The 20341-nt window shown below is 42.7% G+C and overlaps 1 protein-coding gene across 2 annotated transcripts; it reads right to left on the bottom strand.

Annotated features, from left to right (window-relative positions):
* Positions 1-146: 146 nt before the first annotated feature.
* Positions 147-19823, bottom strand: LOC115380724 (zinc finger protein DPF3-like). Of its 2 annotated transcripts, XM_030081917.1 has the most exons (11): positions 19734-19823; positions 13503-13663; positions 12231-12338; positions 9675-9802; positions 8209-8304; positions 7743-7806; positions 7026-7067; positions 6185-6325; positions 5215-5328; positions 3564-4480; positions 147-2275 (listed from the first exon to the last, which is right to left on the bottom strand). In XM_030081917.1, the coding sequence occupies exons 1-10, from the start codon at positions 19763-19765 to the stop codon at positions 4320-4322; spliced, it is 1047 nt and encodes a 348-aa protein (XP_029937777.1). In that variant the 5' UTR covers positions 19766-19823; the 3' UTR covers positions 147-2275; positions 3564-4319. The 2 variants fall into 2 exon arrangements, with proteins under 2 accessions (XP_029937777.1, XP_029937778.1); XM_030081918.1 differs by lacking the exon at positions 7026-7067.
* Between the last annotated feature and the right edge of the window lie 518 nt (positions 19824-20341).

The raw sequence follows: 20341 nt of genomic DNA, 5'->3' as shown, positions 1-20341 counted from the left end.
TGTGAATGACTTCTGGACTTCAGCTAACTGACTTGAGTGATTTCTCAAGAGCTCCTGATCAATGCACAGCCCCCTGCGCTGCATCTTCCCAAACAACAGCAATGTTCCTCATGATTTTTTTCCCGAAAAACAAATAGCGTGAAGCATTACCAGGGCAAAGATTCATTCTTTATTTTTTTTTTCAGAACAATAAAAATAGTTTAACAAACAAAGACTTCATTCTTTCCATTTGGACTTCTATTTACAGCTGAAGATGAAACAAACGCCCAGTCATGTCCATTTCATCTCCTCTTGGCTCCGTTCCCACCCCGATTCTCCCTCTCTATCCCCCGACAGGCTCGACAGAGAGTACCAGGGCCTATTGCTGTGTCTTTGACGAGGTATACAGGCTATTACATGATTGGTGACACTTATTTCTAAGCAGACATCACTGACTTTGCATTAGGAGCTTTTATTTTGTTCAGAACTGCACCAGACTAGACCTGTTCATATAAAGGTAACGGTTAGAAGACTATGATTGATGACACATGCTTTCACTTATTGACATGACTTTGGAAGATAAAGACATGAATGAACCACATTACTGTGGAAACACCACGTAATTGATACAGAGAAGACAAGATAACCGACTAGTCTCAGATCCATTCTTTGTCAGGAGGACAAGCTGTTGCGGGGAGGGTCCCTGAGGGAACTGAGTACTGAAGAAAGATGGTATGTATGGACAAGCACTTGTGCAAGTCATCTTAGACATATATAATGATGCAAGTACAGCTCTCTCCTCTTCCCCACAGGATTAGGGGTTGACTTCAAAAATGAAGCAACTATTATATTGCAACTATACTGAATAATCACATTGAAGGACAACGACCTCTTACGTTATGTGCAACCTATTGACCTAAAAGGCTTTTTGATACGATACATGGAGCACCTTCTAAATGTCAGAAAGCAATTAGGCCCTCTAAAGCACTCAATTGAAATGTCACAGATAACTTAAATTGGATTTACAGATTTCATTTCTCTCCAATTGTGAGGCTCTGAGCAAAATGATGTCCTGCTAAGCAATAATATAGATGTAAAATGCTTCTGAGATGAATCTTATTATTCAGTCACAATCTACTGAGAGTAAAATTACAATTTCATAAGAAAGTGAGGAGGGTCTGAATGAAAAGTGTAACGCCAGATAAATCACTAGAGAGCAGGCGGAGTAGAAGCTTGTTATTGCAATGTTTTCTTACAGCATGAGATGCTGGTTACTGTGGCAATGTAACTACAGCTTCCCAATTCACTCTTGAGAGTTGGTTATAATGGAATCCTTGTGAGGCGTTATTGTCTCTCCTTGCCAATTGAATACAATCACATGAATCAGGGCTGAGTGGCTGAACAATCAACAGCAGAGTAAATGAAAGATGCCTGAGTAGCTGTGGCTATTGTGCACCTGATCAGGACAGAGGTATCAATACAGTCTGAACGAACCCAGGAAGTCAGAATCATACAAATATCTAACCCAGTCTTTCAACGGTTCAAAAACAGAGAAATATCATACAACAGAGAAAAGATGCAAAAATTAGCTAAATTACTGTGACCCATTCAAGTCATAATGAGATCAGCGAGGCCAGGGAAATAGAGAGCAAAAGAGAGAGGAAGAGAAGAGGAAAGATAAAACTTTAGACTCCATGTCAGACTATTAATACAGTGATCCAGAGGTCTGCATGTATTAGTGGTGGAGTTGAGCACCATCTCTATGGCCGGGGTCAGGGGTCACTGGTCCAATCAGGTTGGAGGGTCATGGCTGTCAGAGCTGGTCTCCAGTGCAGGGCGGCAGGCTGGCACAGTGATGAGGATAATGACGTCTTAGTGTCACATTAGATCACACAGCAGACACACAGTCACAGAGCAAGAGTGGGCAGGCTGGGCCACAGGGCCCAAATGCACCCGTTGGGCACAAACAGTCCAAAGGCCTGGCCTTTAGTGTTCCCACAGTTCAGTGGAGCTCCAGCACAGTGCAGGAAGGATGAAATGAAGCTGGATCTACTCACATTTCAAATGTTCAGATGTGATCAATACATATTCTCAAAGGGGCAGTTGCTTCAATTAAGCCACAGGGCCCGTGAAGGTGCTGGAAGGCTGTCCATCCAATTCAGTCAGTTATTTTGGGCCCTGTTCAGGAGGGGGGGAGGGAGGGGCGGCATGAAGGCTCATCAGTTTTGAGGGTTAAACCCTGCTCTTCACTGGCCACCTCCACCCTTGGGGCCACATGCCATAGTGCTGGGTGCTCCTGCATAACAGACAACATGGATTAAACACACATGCATGATTACTCAAATCTAAGTGTCTGAAACACGAGGCTAAAAAACAAAAAGCCAGTTTCTTTACTGTGACTGTTGCATTTGCAAAATGGATCCCTGTGTCAGGAACTATTTTCATTTGCAAACCCAAGTTATGCTGTATCTGTTTGATAGGGCTGGGTGATATGGACAATCAAAAACTGCAATATCTTTGACCAAATACCTTAATATAGATAATATATGACAATTTTGCAGGGATTACTGGTGGCGCTTTAGCAAGATATTTACACACAAGAAATTTTTGATAAGGAGTCATTAGTCATGTGGATATGATGACCAAGCAGGTAGAGACAAATAATAGAACTGGAGCAGCAGGTTCAGGAAAATCACATCCCTTTACTGCAACGCATAATTGGTACAAGTTGCCCTGGGTGTAACTGTTATAATTATCATCATTACTATTATTATTGTTGTTGTTGTTGTTGTTATCTTCATCATCATTTTTTTTTCTTTTGTATGTGTGTTGTGTGAGACTTTCTGGCCTGTTGGTGGCGCTGTGGTGGGACAATCGGTTTCATTTTGTGGATGCTGAATATCAGTGTAAAAATGCATACTTCCTAAAGGTTCAACACATTTGAGCCAGTAGTGGCTGAGATATTGAGGTTATGAAGTTTATGTGGAGCTTATGGACGCCCTGGGCCTGGGAGAGACTAAACTGACACTCTGGATGTGCCCCTCCTTCTGCCTCTGATTGGCTGAGACTAACCTTCATCTTAACTGCAAGCAACGACTACTAGCCAATCAGAGGTGGGTGGGGCAGGGTATGCACGCCCAATATGTCAATTTAGTCTCTTCCTATTGGTCCAGCTGGGTTTATATTCAAGATGCCAGACCCCAGTGTCAAACTCCATCACAGCCCCAAGTTTTGTTAAAAACAGGCCAATTTAGGATGACCCTAACCAACCAAACCTAATCCTAATCCTAACCCTAAATCACACATAGTCTTTGGATGTGGAGGTCAATCAGAAAAAGACCAAATTTATATTACAATATCTAAAATCCTTGACAATGTACAGTCATGCTTTTGAAGTAATTTTGATACACCCAGCCCTAACTTTTGATTCTGCAATTTATGTGTAACAATTGTTTCGTTTAATCCCAACTAGACTCATATTGGTATATATCATTGCATACTTAGCAATACATTTAACTCATAGTACTCTGCCAGTCCGAATGCTAACTTTTTTGTTGCTTCGTCAACAGCAAAAATGTACTTACCTTTCATCTAACCAGTGTCCCATTTAAGAACTATATTGGCTTCTTCATCTCCAAGTAAGTTTTCGGTGGCCAGTGGCAGTCCTTTCATTGGTTCCTTCATTTTGATACAAGTATAATCCAGAGCAAGAGCAGAAGAGGAGACCTTCATAGTCACATTGACTACTGATTCAGAAACATCCAGTAGCTGAAGTATGGGTCTGTAATGACATTCAATCATCTTCCAAACTCATCATTCATGCTTTTCAATTTCAAGATACGCTGTTATCTCCATTTTCTCTGGCGAATCATCCAGAATTGAGAAACAGAATTAGATGTATTCCAGTGTTTTTTTGTTTGTTTGTTTGTTTGTTTTTTTGTTTTGTTTTGTTTTTGTTCATAGCATATTTGCTCCTTCTGCTCCAGTGGGGAAAAGAAAAAAAGAAAAAAAAAAAACAAAAACTACTTGCCAAAAATCATGTCTTCTGGTTTGCATGGAGACCAAGTCACTTGTCATGAAACACTGACAGTTGCTCGTTGCCATTACAGTTAATATATAAAAAAAGGTGTTCATAAATTATTCAACAATGTTCAGTAGATAAAATAACACTTGCATTTCTGTCCTGAAATCATCACTTTGTGCTTTCTGCAAACAAACAAAACAAACAAAACAAAACAAAACAAAACAAAAAAAAAAAACATCGAAAAAGAAGCAGCAGATTTTTGCCAGAGGTTAATCCATATTAAAAAAAATGTCTCTTTAAATCTAAAAGGTTTTCTCTATCTGTGTCGGTTGGATATTCCGTTGCTGTTTGTGGCGGGCTCCTCCAGCTCGTCGTCCTCAAAGCCGTGAAAGGTGGAAGTGTCGCTCTCCGAGGTCGTGCCGAACAGCTCCTCCGCCCCAGTGAAAGTCCCGTCTTCCTTCTCCTCTACGCAGTCGGCTAGCACACAGGTCAGGGAGGAAGAGACGGATCAGCGCAGTCAATTAACTCATCATCATCAATCAACCGAATAATAGTTTTAGTCATTTGTTATGAAAAAAAAAAATACTAATCATTTGCTGAATACCGCTTCACACAGGGTTTTTTTTTTTTTTTTTTGGCTTCTGCTCAGACTAAGGGAATGATTTTAAGCTTTCATTTAAACTCCAGTACCTTAGGATGGGCATTTATCATTATTTTTGGCATTTAATTTACAAAATTATCAATTGATCAAAAAAAATAATCAACAGACTGACAGTGAAAATAATTGTTAGCTGCAGCCCTATCAGCATCACACGGAAAATGACAGGCATTTGGCAGATTGCTTTGTCTCGCCGTGACAGAGACACACAGTTTATGACTTGGATCTGGGGATCATACACTTGAGAGAGGCATGAGGCGTAAGGCAGGGATTACACACTGCCTCCCTTCTAATACCAAACAACCTCCCCTATCTCACAACAACATAAGCTCATGCAAGTACAACGTGGAACTAAAACAAAAAAATAATCTGTGCCAACTATCCAAGAACCATGCAAGAACTCAAAACAAAAATGTGTTTTGATGGAGAAATTATGGCTCTAATCAGGATAATCGTCATGTAGTGCATATCCATCATAATACAAAACCCATCATGAGAAATACTAATATCAATAATAGCACATGGTGTCTACTTTGCTGTTATGTACACTCACTTGTGCATTGGCAGGCTGAGCAGGGAGACCCAGATTTACCCGTTTTCTTGTTGGAGCCCTGGCATTTATTACAGTAGTTATTGGGAATGCCAGTCACACCAGGACCCTTCGGACCTGCAAGCGAACACCAGGGGGAAAGAACAATTTCACTTTTACCATCGGGATCCCTCTACATGCTTAATGCATCTGTATCGCTGCAAACCGTGTCTGATTCAACAATGACAATATTGTCATCAGAGAAAAACGTCATGTGGAGCTAACAAAAACAAAAACACAAAGAATTGTACAAGTCATTAAGTGGAAAATCAATTAAATGCATGAAAGACCTTGATCACAACACAGTGCACCTGAAACAGCATTATTCCATGGTAACGGATCCTCTCATTTGAAAAGAGAGGAATGCATTCAAGGCAATAAGCATGATTTGCGTATAAAACGTCCCGGTGCTAAGTCAGCTCTATGCTATACATGGGAAAAAAAAGGTAAATTGCCATGTTACACAGCAGTAATGTAGCAAGTGTCCACCTAGAGGATGATACGACAGTAAAAGCATTCAAGGCTGCAAAACCTGCTACACTGTTACAACTGTAACTACTTAGGATAATTAGTTTCAGTGCAGCTTCCAGCTCAAACCTGCTGCCTGACGTGCATATGCAAAGTAGCGGTGGTGCATGTCTTTACTCAGGTTTTCTATAGGGATTTCTATTGTAAAAAACAAACAAACAAAAAAAAACAAACAATAAAGATACTCATTTGCCGTCATTCTATTTATTTAGCTATGTTAAATAAATAAATCTGGGATCTGGATACTGTTCCAGCCAGTTCTTAAGTGCAGGATCCTAAAAATGTGGATCCTCTTGCATCCCTGGGTTTTAAGGCAAACATAAATATGTGTCGCAAGTGTTGGTTTGTTTGAGGTGACGTAGCCCTGCGATACACCGCGCAGCATGGGCACCGGTCAGGCTCTTACGTTTGTGTCTGTCGGATCGTTGTGCAGAGGGTGATCTGGAAGACACGGAGCCTCTCTCCCCGGCTCTGTCCTCCTCTGCCAGGTGGGAATGGGTGTAGTGGTAGCTTAACCCTGTGCGGTTCCTGTATCGCTTCCCACAGACTGCAACACACAGAGCACAAAAACACAGAGGGCGGATGTTGAGTCCCACCACTCCCATCGCCGCTTGGACTTAATTATCTGCAAATCATTTGGCAGATCAGGGACAGTCCATTTCTACATGCATGTATTTTTTTCCCCCTTGTGACCACCTGTGTCAGGATAAAGGCTTGTAAACCTCGATATCCTGTGACTGTAACAAGACCTTCACATGGCAAAAGGTCAAACACCCGCCAGCAAAAAATCAAGTTTTCATCAGGATGTTCACCTGTGTGAGGAGTGTCTGACATGCTGTTGAAAATTACAGAATGCCTATAGCTGACTGCATGAGGGCAGTATTATTTGTAGAAAACAGGATGTAATGATAAACTCAGTGCGGTTATATAAATAGCACTGATAGCATCCAATGGAGGTAAGCTTATCTACCTATGCGTCCAAGATGTGATTAAGTTATTCAAATAAAGCACAAACAAGGGAGAAAGCACGGCCCCGTTTTGGCGATCTATGCCTTGCAGGGCTGAGGAGGCAGAATTACGGATAAAGTCATAGCACCAAGGGCGATTTTCAAGCTTCAGAAAAAAAAAAACAAGACAAAGTACATCATTTATCACAGCATTTGCAACACTACCACTCAACAATCTATCAAAACCACTCCAAATATCCTAAAGAGCTACCGACAAAAAGAGTCAACAAGTCGAGATACCTGAGGTCGAAGATTTTGAGTTATGCTTTTGTTTGTATCTGTCTGAAACAGAGAAAACACAAAGCAAAAAGAAAAGGAAAGGGAAAATAGCATGAGTATGTGTCGCTCAAGAAGAGTCACCACAACAAGAGTAAAATCCAATACCCCCCGCCTTGGTTTTCCACATGCAACTTGCATGTCTACAAGAATACTTGAGACATCAGTGACACTCAACTGTGGTTCACCTTGTTTCCTCCCAACTATCAGTTTTAACAGAATATTGGAGAGGCGCGGCCAATCTCGCCGTATTATCTCAGACATTAGATTGACTTTTTAACAGAACAGCCATGACAGTACTTTTGGGATGATTTATTGATATTCCATACAGATACAAAGTTATAAAGTATGAAGTGGACGAGACAGCATGGGCCTCACTTATCAGTGGTTCTTGAGTAAAAATGCAATCTCAACAAAACAAAAGTCAAGCTCATGAAAACAATAACTTTGATGTTAAAATGGTCGGGGTACATTTGTTTTAATCTTAATAAATGGAATTAAACTAAACCTATTTTGAAAGAATTTCAATGAGTGTTTTTTTTTGTTCACAATGGAATAAATTAAACAAGACTATTAAAAAAAACTGCGCATCATATTGTGAAGTCAGCATTATAATCTAACCAAATGATGAGGAGAAGTCACCGCGCCACCTGTCGTGTCTCAGAGTTCATTGGTACTTACTGTCACAGACGTATGGCTTGTCGTGGTCGTCCAGGTCTGCCCTCCTGCGGCCTGAACCTCGACCCTGTGGAGAGACATCCGTCAACCAACCGCTATAACGACACACAACCAGTGTCTTCCTCAGGCGCAGCACTAACTTGAAATACTTTGTCTGCTTTTATGCTTCTTGAGCCATTTTTTTTCCTCTTTCCCCTTCTATGAAAGTTTCTCCCATAAACACTAATAGAGCTGAAATAAATATCAGTTTCTTTGCAAGGTGCTTCCAGTCTTTTTCATGTCGCTGTTTACAAAAAGAAAACTTTTTTTTTTGTTGTTGTTGTTGTTGTTTTTTTTTTTTAGAAAAGAAAGCTGCTTGTCATGAAAATAAGCAGTGGCAATTGCCCTTGAACTTCTCGTCGAGGCTTGGCTGCTCTACGAGCCTTGGAGAGTGCTCCTCGGCTCATTAGCAGTGACGTCCTTCACTTACTCTTCCTTTGCCCCGGTGTCTCCTCTTGGGAGTGTCCACCTCGTAGTCATCATCGTCGTTGAAGGCATCCTCTGCTGCATCTGCTTCTAAAACTCGCTGTGTATCAGAAAGAGAGGAAAGACCATTTCAGCACTCTGCCTGCTGAAAAAACGTGTAGCACTGACAGAGAGAGCAAAGGAAAATGAGATACTTGATTCTCCCTCCAGTGCAGATATTTTGGATCAGCGTTAGGCTTTCTATCCCTATAATGCTATGTCCGATTAAAATACTCACAAATAAAATGTTACTGTTTTCAAATTCACAAAAAAAAGTAGAGGCAGGATGTGAGGCACTATTCATTTGTTCCGGTTAAACCATCAGAAAAATTACTGTTTAGTTTTCCTTTGCAGGGCTGTGTGATATTGCACAAAGTATTAAACAACCATTAAAAAGTAGCTTCATAACAAATTTTGAGCAGAATGCACTGTTTTATATCAACAGCGGTGCAGGAGGCATAAATGTCTCTTAGTGGCTACAGCAATAATAATCTGACAGCTGCCCAAGTAGGAAGGCCAAGCCACTGTGTGCCAGTTCTGTATTTCATGCCTCCATGTGTATTTGTCTTGGGATGTGTGATGCCAAGAGATACGACTGCCTCTCACTTTCCGCAAGATCACAGAAATTAATATTTTTTTGGCAGTCTAACCAGCACAATAGGACAATTGTGTGGACTAAAAAGACAATTAATACTTAAGCAATTGTTACTTGCTACTTCTGCAAAAGCAGACACATCAATTCAGATTTCAGAATACCTTGTTTTTTATGGTAATGTAATAAAATTGACCATAAAAAAAAAACATTTCATAACTCTTTCAGGCCTGCCGACAGTGTTCAAAGTGTCATTGTAAAGCTGAACCTTTCTGAACACATTTATCTTGAAATTCAATTTAATTTAATTTAACAAAGAAGAACAGAAATAGCTTTTGAAATCAAGTACAATTTAAAATGAAAATAAAATATGCATTAAAATATATAATCTAAAATATTATTGTCGTTTTTATCTTTATTATTATTTAAAACCATTAATCTTACTGATAGCATGTAAAATGATCTGTAAAAGGGCAGTAACAGTCACAGTGGAGAAGTCTACTCGTCCAAAACACTTCTCAGTGAGACAACAGTCAGCTAATGAGCCCTGTAGGTCAGCTGGAAAAACTCAGCAAGTTGCCTTGGCAACCAATTGGCGTGCACTGCTTCGCTTTCAGTGTCAGGGCCTTCATTGGGTTGAGTGCTATCGCTGAGCATTTACATTTTAAATGTTTGGCTGGCACTCTTGACCAGAGCAACATGCAGTGGGTAAACTGGTAGAGACTCCGTGTCTTGCTCAAGGACACTGAAGACGGAACTCGTGGCTGCTGATGGGCACATGACAACGATGGTGATTTTTGTTTCCGCCCCGTTGCGGTGAAGATCTGGTAAGAACTCACCTGGATCTCCAGCAGGCTCTCCTCGTCGTTCTTGGAGTTATTCCTCTTGTCCAAGCCCTCTCCTCGTAGCAGGGCCTCCAGCGTGGTGCTCTGGGTGGGCAGGGTGTCCTTAGACATGAGGCTGCCATCTGGACAAAGACACAGATGGGCAGCACACGATGAATCACCACAGAAACCTCTGAGGAGAAGTCACAGCGCTCACAGTTCATACAGTGGAGGCACGCGAGGACTTGACTATCAGTCACTTGGGGTCAAGGTGCCACGAGTCACATCCTGTAGCATGTGCTGGCTTTTCGCCTGCACTAATGTGTCAAATGAATTGTGACAAGAGCCATTACTTCGACAATTTATAGCCCCTGTGTGCACCTTTCTATTGGCATTTTTACATTGTTTCCCTTCTTTCTCTAATCGGAATAACAAAGGCCACTCACACTGGACCAAATGAAAACATGTGGCAAATCACTGGAGCATTTGTTATAACAGCTGTCAGCTTTTTTCTTCCTGCATTAGTCATCATGTGTCATCACAACCATTTTCACAGCGCTGTGTTATTGACAAAGCCTCACCTATCTAAGGCATGCTAAAAAAATAATGTATTGCTCTGTTCGCTCACATCAATAATGCTGCGCTACTAAACACATATATTAGGCTTGTGACTTAGTCCACGGGCATCTGTGAGGCACAACAGTTCAGTAGCTTATCACTTTAAAGTGAGTGCAGCACACATATCTCCTCCTACATTGAGCTGAAGATCTAAACAAACAGTGTAGGAGGGAAGCAGGTTGTGCAGACAAAGGAGAACAAACAAAAGCTTTGACAGTCAGTCAGATGTGCACACCTTATTTACACACTCTCCTCTCCGCAGAGAGATTCATGTTCATCTAGTTCCTTTGGTGGATGTTTGAAAAGAGGATACACTTCAAAGCCCCTCGACTCCAGCTTTCTATCAGTCCTTCACAGGCGTTCTTCCCACTGCACCCACTAAAAAAGTCTTTTTCAGAATATTGAATATGTACTTGCTGCTCAGGCAACAGAGGTCTGCATAGGTGAGAGGGAGATATAGGAGGTAGGCGTGAGAAGAAGATACAACGCACTTCGCTAAAAAGGGCCTCTCCACCACGCGGCGGCAGCCCCTCACCATTGTGTCTGCACATGTTGACTTTCAACTCTCCGCGACGAGACAGCACCCCCCCTCCTAACCCATGGGAGCTGGGGGGCTAAAAATAGAGCCGGCAGCAGCCTGCAGCAGGGAGCTGATTCTGCATGCAGCCCCAGTCTCTAGCACACCATCAGTTAGACAGCCTGCCTAGGCAGCTAGACAGCCAGCCAGCCAGCCAGCGAGCAGGACTCCGGCTGCTGCCCTGTGCTGGCCACCTCTGGCCAGCGCCGCACCGTGCTCCATATAAGAGACGCCAGGTTAAATCAGTTAATGTTTTCCCTCTGCTGGACATTCACATTCAGGGCATACAATCCACTGTTGTTGGAGAATGGAAGGGGCTGTGGGGTGGTGGTGGTGGGGGGGAGGGACGGAGGGGGGGTCTTGGGCAGTAGGCAGAACACTGAGTGAGAGCTCAGTGGAAAACAATAGGCTACAATGGGATGTGTTTGGGAAACAAAGGCTTGGTTCACATGCTATCTCTCCATCTCACTTTCCCTCTCTCGCTCTCTTACCGGCTCTCTCCTTCTCGCTTACTTTCTCCACTTCCCAAACAGTCATTCTTTAAGCACGTAGCACAGAAAGTCGATGCAAATTTGGGCAAAAGGCATGAATTTGATAATGGAGTTTTCTATCAAATGCATACTGAATTTCACACAGCCTTGTTAAGGAACTACTAGACGGTGAAAGATGTAACATAATGTTTTTGTCAAAGAATACAGGGGATTCTTTCATCAGCCAACTCCATTCTTTAGTATAGTGTAACATCCCAATGGGTCTGCAGGCCTCGGGCACAGAATGGACCAGTTACTTGAGCTTAGGAACACCAGCCACAAAACACAGAGCCAGCATAGCAGAGCAAAGGGGGAGATGGAGAGATGAAAGCGGTGCCAGAGAGAAAGAAGGAGAAACCAGCCACTGAGGAAGGTGGAAGGGAGAGAGAGTAAAAATGAAGAGGAAAAATATAAAGGACAGAGAGTAAGTGATGAATGAGAAGTGAGCCATTTCAAGTGGCAGCCAGAGAAGGCCAAACTCCATTCCATAACATTTATTAAATACTGTCTGCAGTGGACAAGCTCTGTCTCGCTGCTCCCAGCAGTGGTAAATCTAATTACATGTTCTACTTCTCACAAAACAAGTTTACCAGCCGGGGTGAACACAACCACATTTCATCCTCTGAAAAATGACTGGCAGGCTGTTCTGCTCAGTGCGCGGAGACAGAGTGATATGCTTTTAGCGAGATTATTCCAGATCATCACCAGTAATCACATGAGCTGACAGAGGTGGTGGGCGGGAGACGGGGAAGGAGACGGCGGAGCGGGAGAAACTGAGAGGAGCAGGAGGTGAGGGGCAGGTGGTTTGTGGAGGAGCGACTGCAGGCGCGGCAGGTTGTTTCTTACCGAGCTGGAGACCGTAGAGGCCGAGTCGGGGATCTGTGGCCGTGTGCAGCCGCCTCTTCTTTCTCCAGCAGCGGGCGGGATACGTGTACATCTGCCCGGCTGCCACCCCTGCACAGATTTCACATGTTGAACCACATTATTTTATCCCACTAAAAACCAGTGGGATCTGATAATGATCTGATGAACACTTTATTACAGTTTAGCCTCAAATTTCAAAATAAAGGAAAAAAGAAATGTAAGACTCAAATACTACTAGACAAGAAAAAAAATTATATATTTCTAGTCAAACAGTGTGCATAGCAATTACAGTGAATTGCTCTTTTGTTTTTTACATATTTCTGGACTGAGATTAATTTACACAGGGGTATAACTAAGATTAGGCTGTTACTAGGGATGCGCTGATCAATCCACCAATGACCAGAAGTGGCTGGTTTTTGCAAAAATTATAGTGACCAGCTGGCTGCCACTTTGCATTTACAATTGGCAACCAGATGCAAATAGGATGTTTTTTTTTTTTTTTTTCACTCCATGTTTTCATTTTTTTTTCCAAAAAAAAAAAAAAAAAAAAAAAAAAAAAAAAAAACCCTTTGTATGGTCCAAAAGAGAAAAAAGGAAAAAAACAAGTGAGCATATGCCTGTCATGTAACATGATGTGAAAAGATGTGAAAAGACTGTGTGCACTGTGTGTGTATTGTCATGTTCATACCCCACATTTTTGCACAAAACAAAATTATTATATTACAGGTTTGAAACAACAACGTGACACATGAAATATATATTTCAGCTCATGTAATTTCAGTCACATTTATTTCTGAGGGCTGATGTTTTACATTATATATATATGTGTGTGTGTATCTATCTATCTATCTATCTATATGTATGTATGTATGTATGTATGTATACATATATATATATATTATATAAAAACATGTTGCAGTTTGTACTTCTTCAATCTTCGCAATCTATATAGAAACTTCTAACTATAAAAATTATAAATTATAAAATTTTTAGGTTTAAATATTTTTTAACGACTGAGTAAAAACTGTTAATTACATTTAAATAAAGAAAATCCGTTTAAAAAAAAGCAACTTGTATTACTGCATTTGAGAAGGCTACTCAAAACACTCACAAGCTTTAGACACACCCGGGTGACAATAACACATTTCATAAACTTTATGAACTAACACTAATCTTGACAATTCGCCACACTTTGCATGCATGCGCGCACATGCGTGCGTGTGTGTATGTATGTGTGCGTGTGTGTTGGCCCACCAGGGCTGCGGTGGTGGCGTTCCATCCAGATGTAGCAGTTGTTCTGGGCCACGCCGGTCTGTGAGTCCAGGAATGGCAGGCGAACGCTGCGCTCGGCACACAGGCGGGCATTGTAGCTGCGGCACTGCTCAATGGCCTCCTTGTAGAACTGATCGCCCAACCTGCGGGGGCAGCGTTCACAGCAGGGGTCAGTGACACTGAATGATGTGGCTGACAGAAACATACTCGCACACACACACACACACACATACAACTGATCAAGAGACGTGCGGCTAAACATAAATGACCGTGCCTGCACAATCTCAGATATGCACATCAACCCTCACTTAGCTGCCATCATTTCTATGGGGATGAATTTTCTCAATAACCTTGGGGGGCGATGAAGATCACACAGTAAAAGACAGGATGCACCTGTGGCTTCTTTGGGCTGAGAGCATTTCACACAAGTCCTCAGAAGCATATTTCAACCCTCTCGCCCTGCTGAGAATATAATCAAGGATGCAAGATCAAGGACCGTCCCTTAGCAACTCTCTGCAACCCAAATTATGCTGGTTAGTGTCTGCTTGTATTCATGCTAATCAGCTCAGTTCGATCAAAGTATCCAACTGAGCTTCTCTCTCCTCTTTTTGGCCTAGCGTTGGGGGGAATTTGTGGAAGGGAAAAGGAATGCAGCCTAGTTGCTACACTCCAAAAAGCTCAACATCTTACGACCTCTGTTTTATTTTATGTGATGTGACTCTAGACAAGGCTAGAGGAGAGAGATGGCTGAGTTAAGGTGTCACGATGTGGAATGTGGGCTCTGAATTTAAGCCTTCCTCATAGACTTAAAGGGTGATGGACGGGTAATGAAAGATTTCCCCCTCCCAAAATCGAACAGCAAGCAGCCAAGGCTCTGGTACTTAGTTCCACTTTTCTCAGTGCCAGTGAGATTTTGGCAGTCCCTTAGGGTTTCAATGTTAATATTCAGAGTGAAATGGGGGAGGATATTTCACATTCAAGCCCTCAATCGCTGCCACACGCCTGGTATGGTAATTAGCCTACTTAATTAATCTCAGCAGAGTGCCTAGCACAAGGGCAGGTTCTAATTTGACTATATCAAAGATGGGACTAAATGCTGGATCTCTGAAATGATAGCAAAGTATGTACAGGATGTTTCGTCTACTGCCGGCCATGACCACCTACCCTGACCACTAATCACATCACAGGGCCGACAGCGATAATGTCAGCTGGTTCCTCCAGCCTGAACGCGGCCACATCTACATAATGATGTTCCTCCACGTGTTCTCAATTAGAACATTACCAGGCGGCCATTTTGAAATGGCATTGATAAGCTGCCCTATGCAGATTGAGCCTGTAATCTCCAATAAGACATGGGAGGTGGGACTTTTTTCTGTTGTCCATGTCATGCAGATCTGACCGTCCCTCTCTCTGTCTTTAGCCTAACTCCTCGACGAGACAACGTCCAGCACATAAACGGCCGTGGTCAGGAATGCTGTCCCGCACAAAGACTGCTCTGCGGGCCGAGACAAAGCCACAGTGTTTGAGGCTTCTGGGAAAGAGAGGCTTCGTGTCGGTGTGACTGCGAAGAGTAAACACTGCCAGGTACACAACATGGGGAGGGGAGGAAAGGTGTGAGAAGAGAGAGGAGAGAAAAGAGCATGTGCACAAAATAAAAAAAAAAATTAGAAACAAAAGATAGCAAACAAAACTGGGGATTGAGGGGATTGAGGGGAGAGAGAGAGAGAGAATGAGCGAGCGTACGAGAGGAAGAGAGAGGTTAAAGACTAACCATCAGATAAATGACCAATAAGTGTTGGGCTTTGTTTTTCTTCCTCGTGTTACAATCTAACTAAGTTAGTGGCTGCATTGTGGTTAATAATCATGTCAATACTACTCTCGGCCTTGTAAAGATATGGACAGTGTTGTTCAGTGCAGCAGTGCCGAGCAACAGCTTTTATTCTTAGGTGTGTTCAGTGCTCACTAGCCTTTTAAAACACAGGAATTTTTACAAGATTTTTTACACAGGGATATACTCAAAACAGATTGGCCACATACTGTAGCTTAACACACATGCTCGACACCTTCAGCAGTAGTCCGTCAAGGGCCATGTGAGGATAAATAATAATAACAACATGTTGTGGAATACATTTTATAAATTGAGTTCCTCGTGGCAAATGTGTACTATTTGCGCACCGGGTGCAGTACTTTCCAGTGCCAATACACTAGACTGTATATACTGCCGACATTCCTTTATATCACCATACCGCTCTGATGGGATATGGTGTGACATATCAGTTTACTAAACGCAGACCAGTCCTAAATGGTCCCTGAAGTAGGCTCAGCTACGAGTGCGTGCTCAAAGGTTACGCGCTGTGGAGCAGCAAGAAAGCAGCGCTCCTGAGATTGCCCAAGTCAAACGGACCAATAGAGGGAGGCTGATCTGCCTCCCTGAAATAAGTGCTGAGGGGAAGAGAGAACAAACAAGTGGTGAAAGTCGCGAGCTGAACGTCTCTCCTGTCAGGTGCTGGCTGTCAGTGCGACGGCATGCTCTCTGTCGGAGCCCCGCCGCCCCGAGCAGCAGGTGCAGCGGCCTAGGTGAGAGATCTTTCTGACACTTGTAATGAGTGACGAGCCCCACATGTCCGGCAACACAGGAGGGGAGAGAGAGTCACGCCGCTCACACAAACACACTTACACACACCCCACACGCCACCCCCGTCTCTGCACTCACGACTTCTCCCCTTGTCTGGTCTGGGGCGCATGTTTTCGTTTTTTTCCACTGTCCGTTAACTTAGCGAAGACTGTCAAGCTCTGAAGTGGTTTAGGCTCTGTCTATAGATGAGGAAACAGTGTGAAAGCAGAGTGAGCTGGAAACACTCTGATTTGGCGAGTGTTTCAGAGCTAAAAAGGTACCTCAGAGGCACACACTCACTATCTTACAGTTGAGAAGAGAGGGTGAGTGTGTTTATGAGGGGGAGGGAAAAAAGCAAATCTTGTGGCCAGGAGGGCCTCCACTATCAGTGTGTTCCTGTCAACGGTTTGCTGTGTCACATGGTCGCATCCGTAATGTGAGCATGTGTCAGTGCCCATTTTGCATATTTGACGACAAACTATAGTTTCCAGGACAGTGCAGAGGCAAAGTGATCTGCAGTCATGACACAAATCCACTGTCTCCTCATGTGCTCCCAGAATGGCAAGAGAAAAATCCACAGCTTTCTGCTTAGGAGATCAGAATCAAATAAAAAAACTGAGAGCACTGTGAACCAAGATGAACACATCTGCTCTACAAACACATCTTCATCCTCTACTGCTCTGTTCAGAAGGTCTTTCATATTTGCAGGTGCACTGCTTCTTCACAGGAAGCTAGGGCTGCCACATAACAAGGGAGGAGGAGGAGGAGGAGGAGGGCCTACAGATAGACTGCATCCTGACAACAACCTCCTGATTACACCAATCAGAGCGACATAGCCTGGGTGAGGGCAGGAGGAAAACCAGACCATACACCTCCACACTGCAGCACCAATAAACAGCAAGCATGACTCACTCAAAAGTCTACTCAACAGCAATGACAAGGTAGCTGACAAATGGGAAGGCCTTAAGGATCTGCCTGATGCGATGTTAGGAGAGCTGTACAGGAAGATGTGATACAACTGATACAAAACTCCAGCTGCGGCTGCAATTTTAATGAGGGGCTTTATGAGGTACTTTATTAATTAAATATTCCAGACTCCATTTTATCAGCAGCTTCTAGAGATTATTGTCCTGCCAAGAGACAGACCTCACACAGGCGCGCACAGGCTTACATACTGCTGCTTCACCCACCACATCTCTACAACAAAGTCAAACCAGCAATTTATTTCCCTAAAGTGAATCATCTTAATACAAAAAAGGTCAAACTGGTCCACAGGAGCAACATCCAATTAGTGTCAAGTGTGACTAATTATAATCTGACAAACGTGTGAAATGAAGTCAGAAACCCGAGACAGAGGCTAATTATAGCAGATTGAAACACTTCATTAAGCACAGCTTATAGCAAGGAGACATTCCACATCAGAATGCTAAAACGTCTCAGAGATGAAACAGCAAGTTGACAGCACAGGCACATAAAATCTTGTTGGGACACAGGAAAGGGAGACAGTACAAAAAGAACCTAATCAAATGCACTTTACAACATAATCTGGCTCCTATTAAAAACACAGACATGATAAGGGGGGTGGACGGAGCTACACCCAGGCATTGCCTATTTATTTCACATTTTGACATTTTGACATCACCTGCTCCAGTGGAGCCGCTCAGTCACCAGTAGCAGGAGACTGTACTGGACACGTCCCATGTGGGTAGGGATGCAACCGTGAACATGAAGCACAACACTGCTGAGAAGAGCATGTGTGCTCAGTCAGTGATACTTCTATAAATACAGTTCTTAAAAATGCATTTAGCCAACAGTTTTACCCTGAGTGACAAAGTGAGTGTGCAGGTGGAGGGGTTAGTATCTTGCAACTTCAATAGCAACATGACCTCTTCTGCTGTTGCTACTAGTATCGGGCCAGTCTCTATAACTACTTGGCTATCTTGCTGCCCTTCATAATATACTTGAACTTGAGCTGGACAAAATCAAATATAAGGACACTGATATTGTGAAAATATTACAGCAATAACAGTTGGTGCTTCGATTACACATTTATACTTGAATAACAATCATTAGTAATGTGGATTGGTAGACACAAACAACAAAATGGCTTCAACAGTCTATTACACTGAGAAAATTGCATCCTTGTACTGTAATGCAGCCTTTAAAACCATAAGACAACACTTATGCTGAATCACGATATGCAAAATCCCAGATGATATCTACTGTTATAACATGACAATATCAATATATTTTCCTGCATGTTAATTTGACTAAGATTCATACCCTGCTAACTATTTGACTTTCCATTAGCCTGCTAGTCCTTGCTCTCCAAACTGGACCAGTGCAAAATTCTACTCACCAGACAAAATTTCAATATTCACTGTTTGCATTTTTTTTTTTTTTTTTTTGGAGCTGGCAATCAAAAAAGCCACTGCTGAGCTTGTGCATCCTTTCCTGTGTGTAGTAACAATGTCATAGCAACAATGGCAACAGTGTGGGTGATGTGCAAGGTGTTGTGTGGTCCACGCCTTGTACTACAGTCCGTGGAGGTGCCAGGGTACCTCTGTGGAGGAGCAGATGGATCTACTGCTTGTGCCCAACACTTCCTCTCTGCTGGAGCATCTCTTGACAGATGGGCCCAGGATCCTGGACCAAGCTAATCTCCAGCACTCCTCCACTTAAAGGCACAGTGGTATGCCTTCTCTACTGTACCTCAAGCCCTACAGTGCACAGTCCCAAACACCCATAATGATGATATAACCCATTAATACAGGCTGCATTCCACTGTCACGTCCGTGTGAGGCTTGTTTCAAGGAATGCCGAATAATTATTTTGCTCTACTAAAAAATGTCAAGGAACCCAATGGGCTTATTTTTTTTTTTCTAGTCGAACTTGATATGTCAACCAATGAAACAATACAGAAGAACAAAGGAAGATGGAATAATAGGTGGAGCATTGCTTTGAAGGAGGACGATGAAAATGATAAATGCACGAGCTATATGAGCACATAGTGGCAACCGGGTTTCAACGACGAGCTCAATTTGCTGTCACTTTTTCGATTTCGGCAGCAGGCATGCAAATACAAAATGCCTCCTCCCTTGCCTTCACCGGGTCCCGACCACGTCTGCGCTCGGAGGAGCCAAAGTTGACATGTCGACAATTCAGACAAACTACAATCGACTTTCGGAATGTCAGACGATAATCGCTGATATGCCTATCCAGACACGAACAAAACTGGCTTTAAATTCTTCGGTACGGCGCAAAGCACGTTGACGACACTTTTCAAATAAATTTATAGCCCAAAGAAAGACGACACTCTCCTCTGTTGAATACAGCACCGTACGGAGAAAAGGCTCTTCTCGTGCATAAAAATGTCACGCTGCCTGAAGCACATGTTTGAGACTAAATGTAAAATCTTGTGAAATAAAAGAACTATACGAGGCTACTTTGCCATGCAAGAAATACACAAAATGCTTTCGGACAGCTTAATCTGCCGTATGCACACGACTTATATCAACATGCACGAACAGCACATTTTAATCTACGAGTTGGCAACAAAGTAAATGTTCAGAATTTCCTTAATGTGCCAAATTACTTACGCTTTTAGTGGATTCTGAATGACAGCCGCCATTTTGCTACAATGTAACGCAATATTGGCGTCTTGCAGTTCTGAGGGAAACCTACGAAAAACCGACCAATCAGAGCTCAGCCTGAAATCATGGACCAATAGCTGTGCAGCGTACGTGAATAGGGCGTGGCTTATGGGGTAAACTGTCAAAATTATTTTAAAGGGTTTTCCCTTGTATTTATATTGTATACAACTGAATTCCTCCAGTTTTAAAGAGACCCTTACTGTATCCTGTATTAATATCAAGAGCAAATGCTCCTCAGGCGCACTGACACCACGCAGTGCAAATGGCACAGAATATCAACAAGGAAGCATGTATTTTATTATTTATTACAATAATTATAAATGATTTATCATAATCAAACACCAAGCCAATCATTTCCCCTTATTTTATCTGACGTTACAGTGTTAGAAAGGAATGGAAGCAATGCTCACATGTACATGCAGGCATGTACACTCCCTCCCACATAAGTGGCTTGACAAGGCAGCCACGCACACGCTCACACGCTCACACACACACACACACACACACACACACACACACACACACACACACACACACACACACACACACAAACA

This window comes from Myripristis murdjan, chromosome 22 (assembly GCF_902150065.1).
Source record: "Myripristis murdjan chromosome 22, fMyrMur1.1, whole genome shotgun sequence".
Taxonomy (NCBI): domain Eukaryota; kingdom Metazoa; phylum Chordata; class Actinopteri; order Holocentriformes; family Holocentridae; genus Myripristis; species Myripristis murdjan.
Note: the sequence above shows the minus strand (reverse complement) of the source record. Positions and strands in the feature narration are given on the sequence as shown.

Bases quoted from the DNA above. Each gene is read 5' to 3' on its own strand.
- LOC115380724 (XM_030081917.1), bottom strand. From the start codon at position 19,765: ATGGCGGCTGTCATTCAGAATCCACTAAAAGC. The intron at 7,068-7,742 runs GTAAGTACCAAT...TCTCTGTTTCAG, and splicing joins CAAGCCATACGTCTGTGACA to ACAGATACAAACAAAAGCAT. The intron at 6,326-7,025 runs GTATCTCGACTT...TGTGTGTTGCAG, and splicing joins CTCAAAATCTTCGACCTCAG to TCTGTGGGAAGCGATACAGG.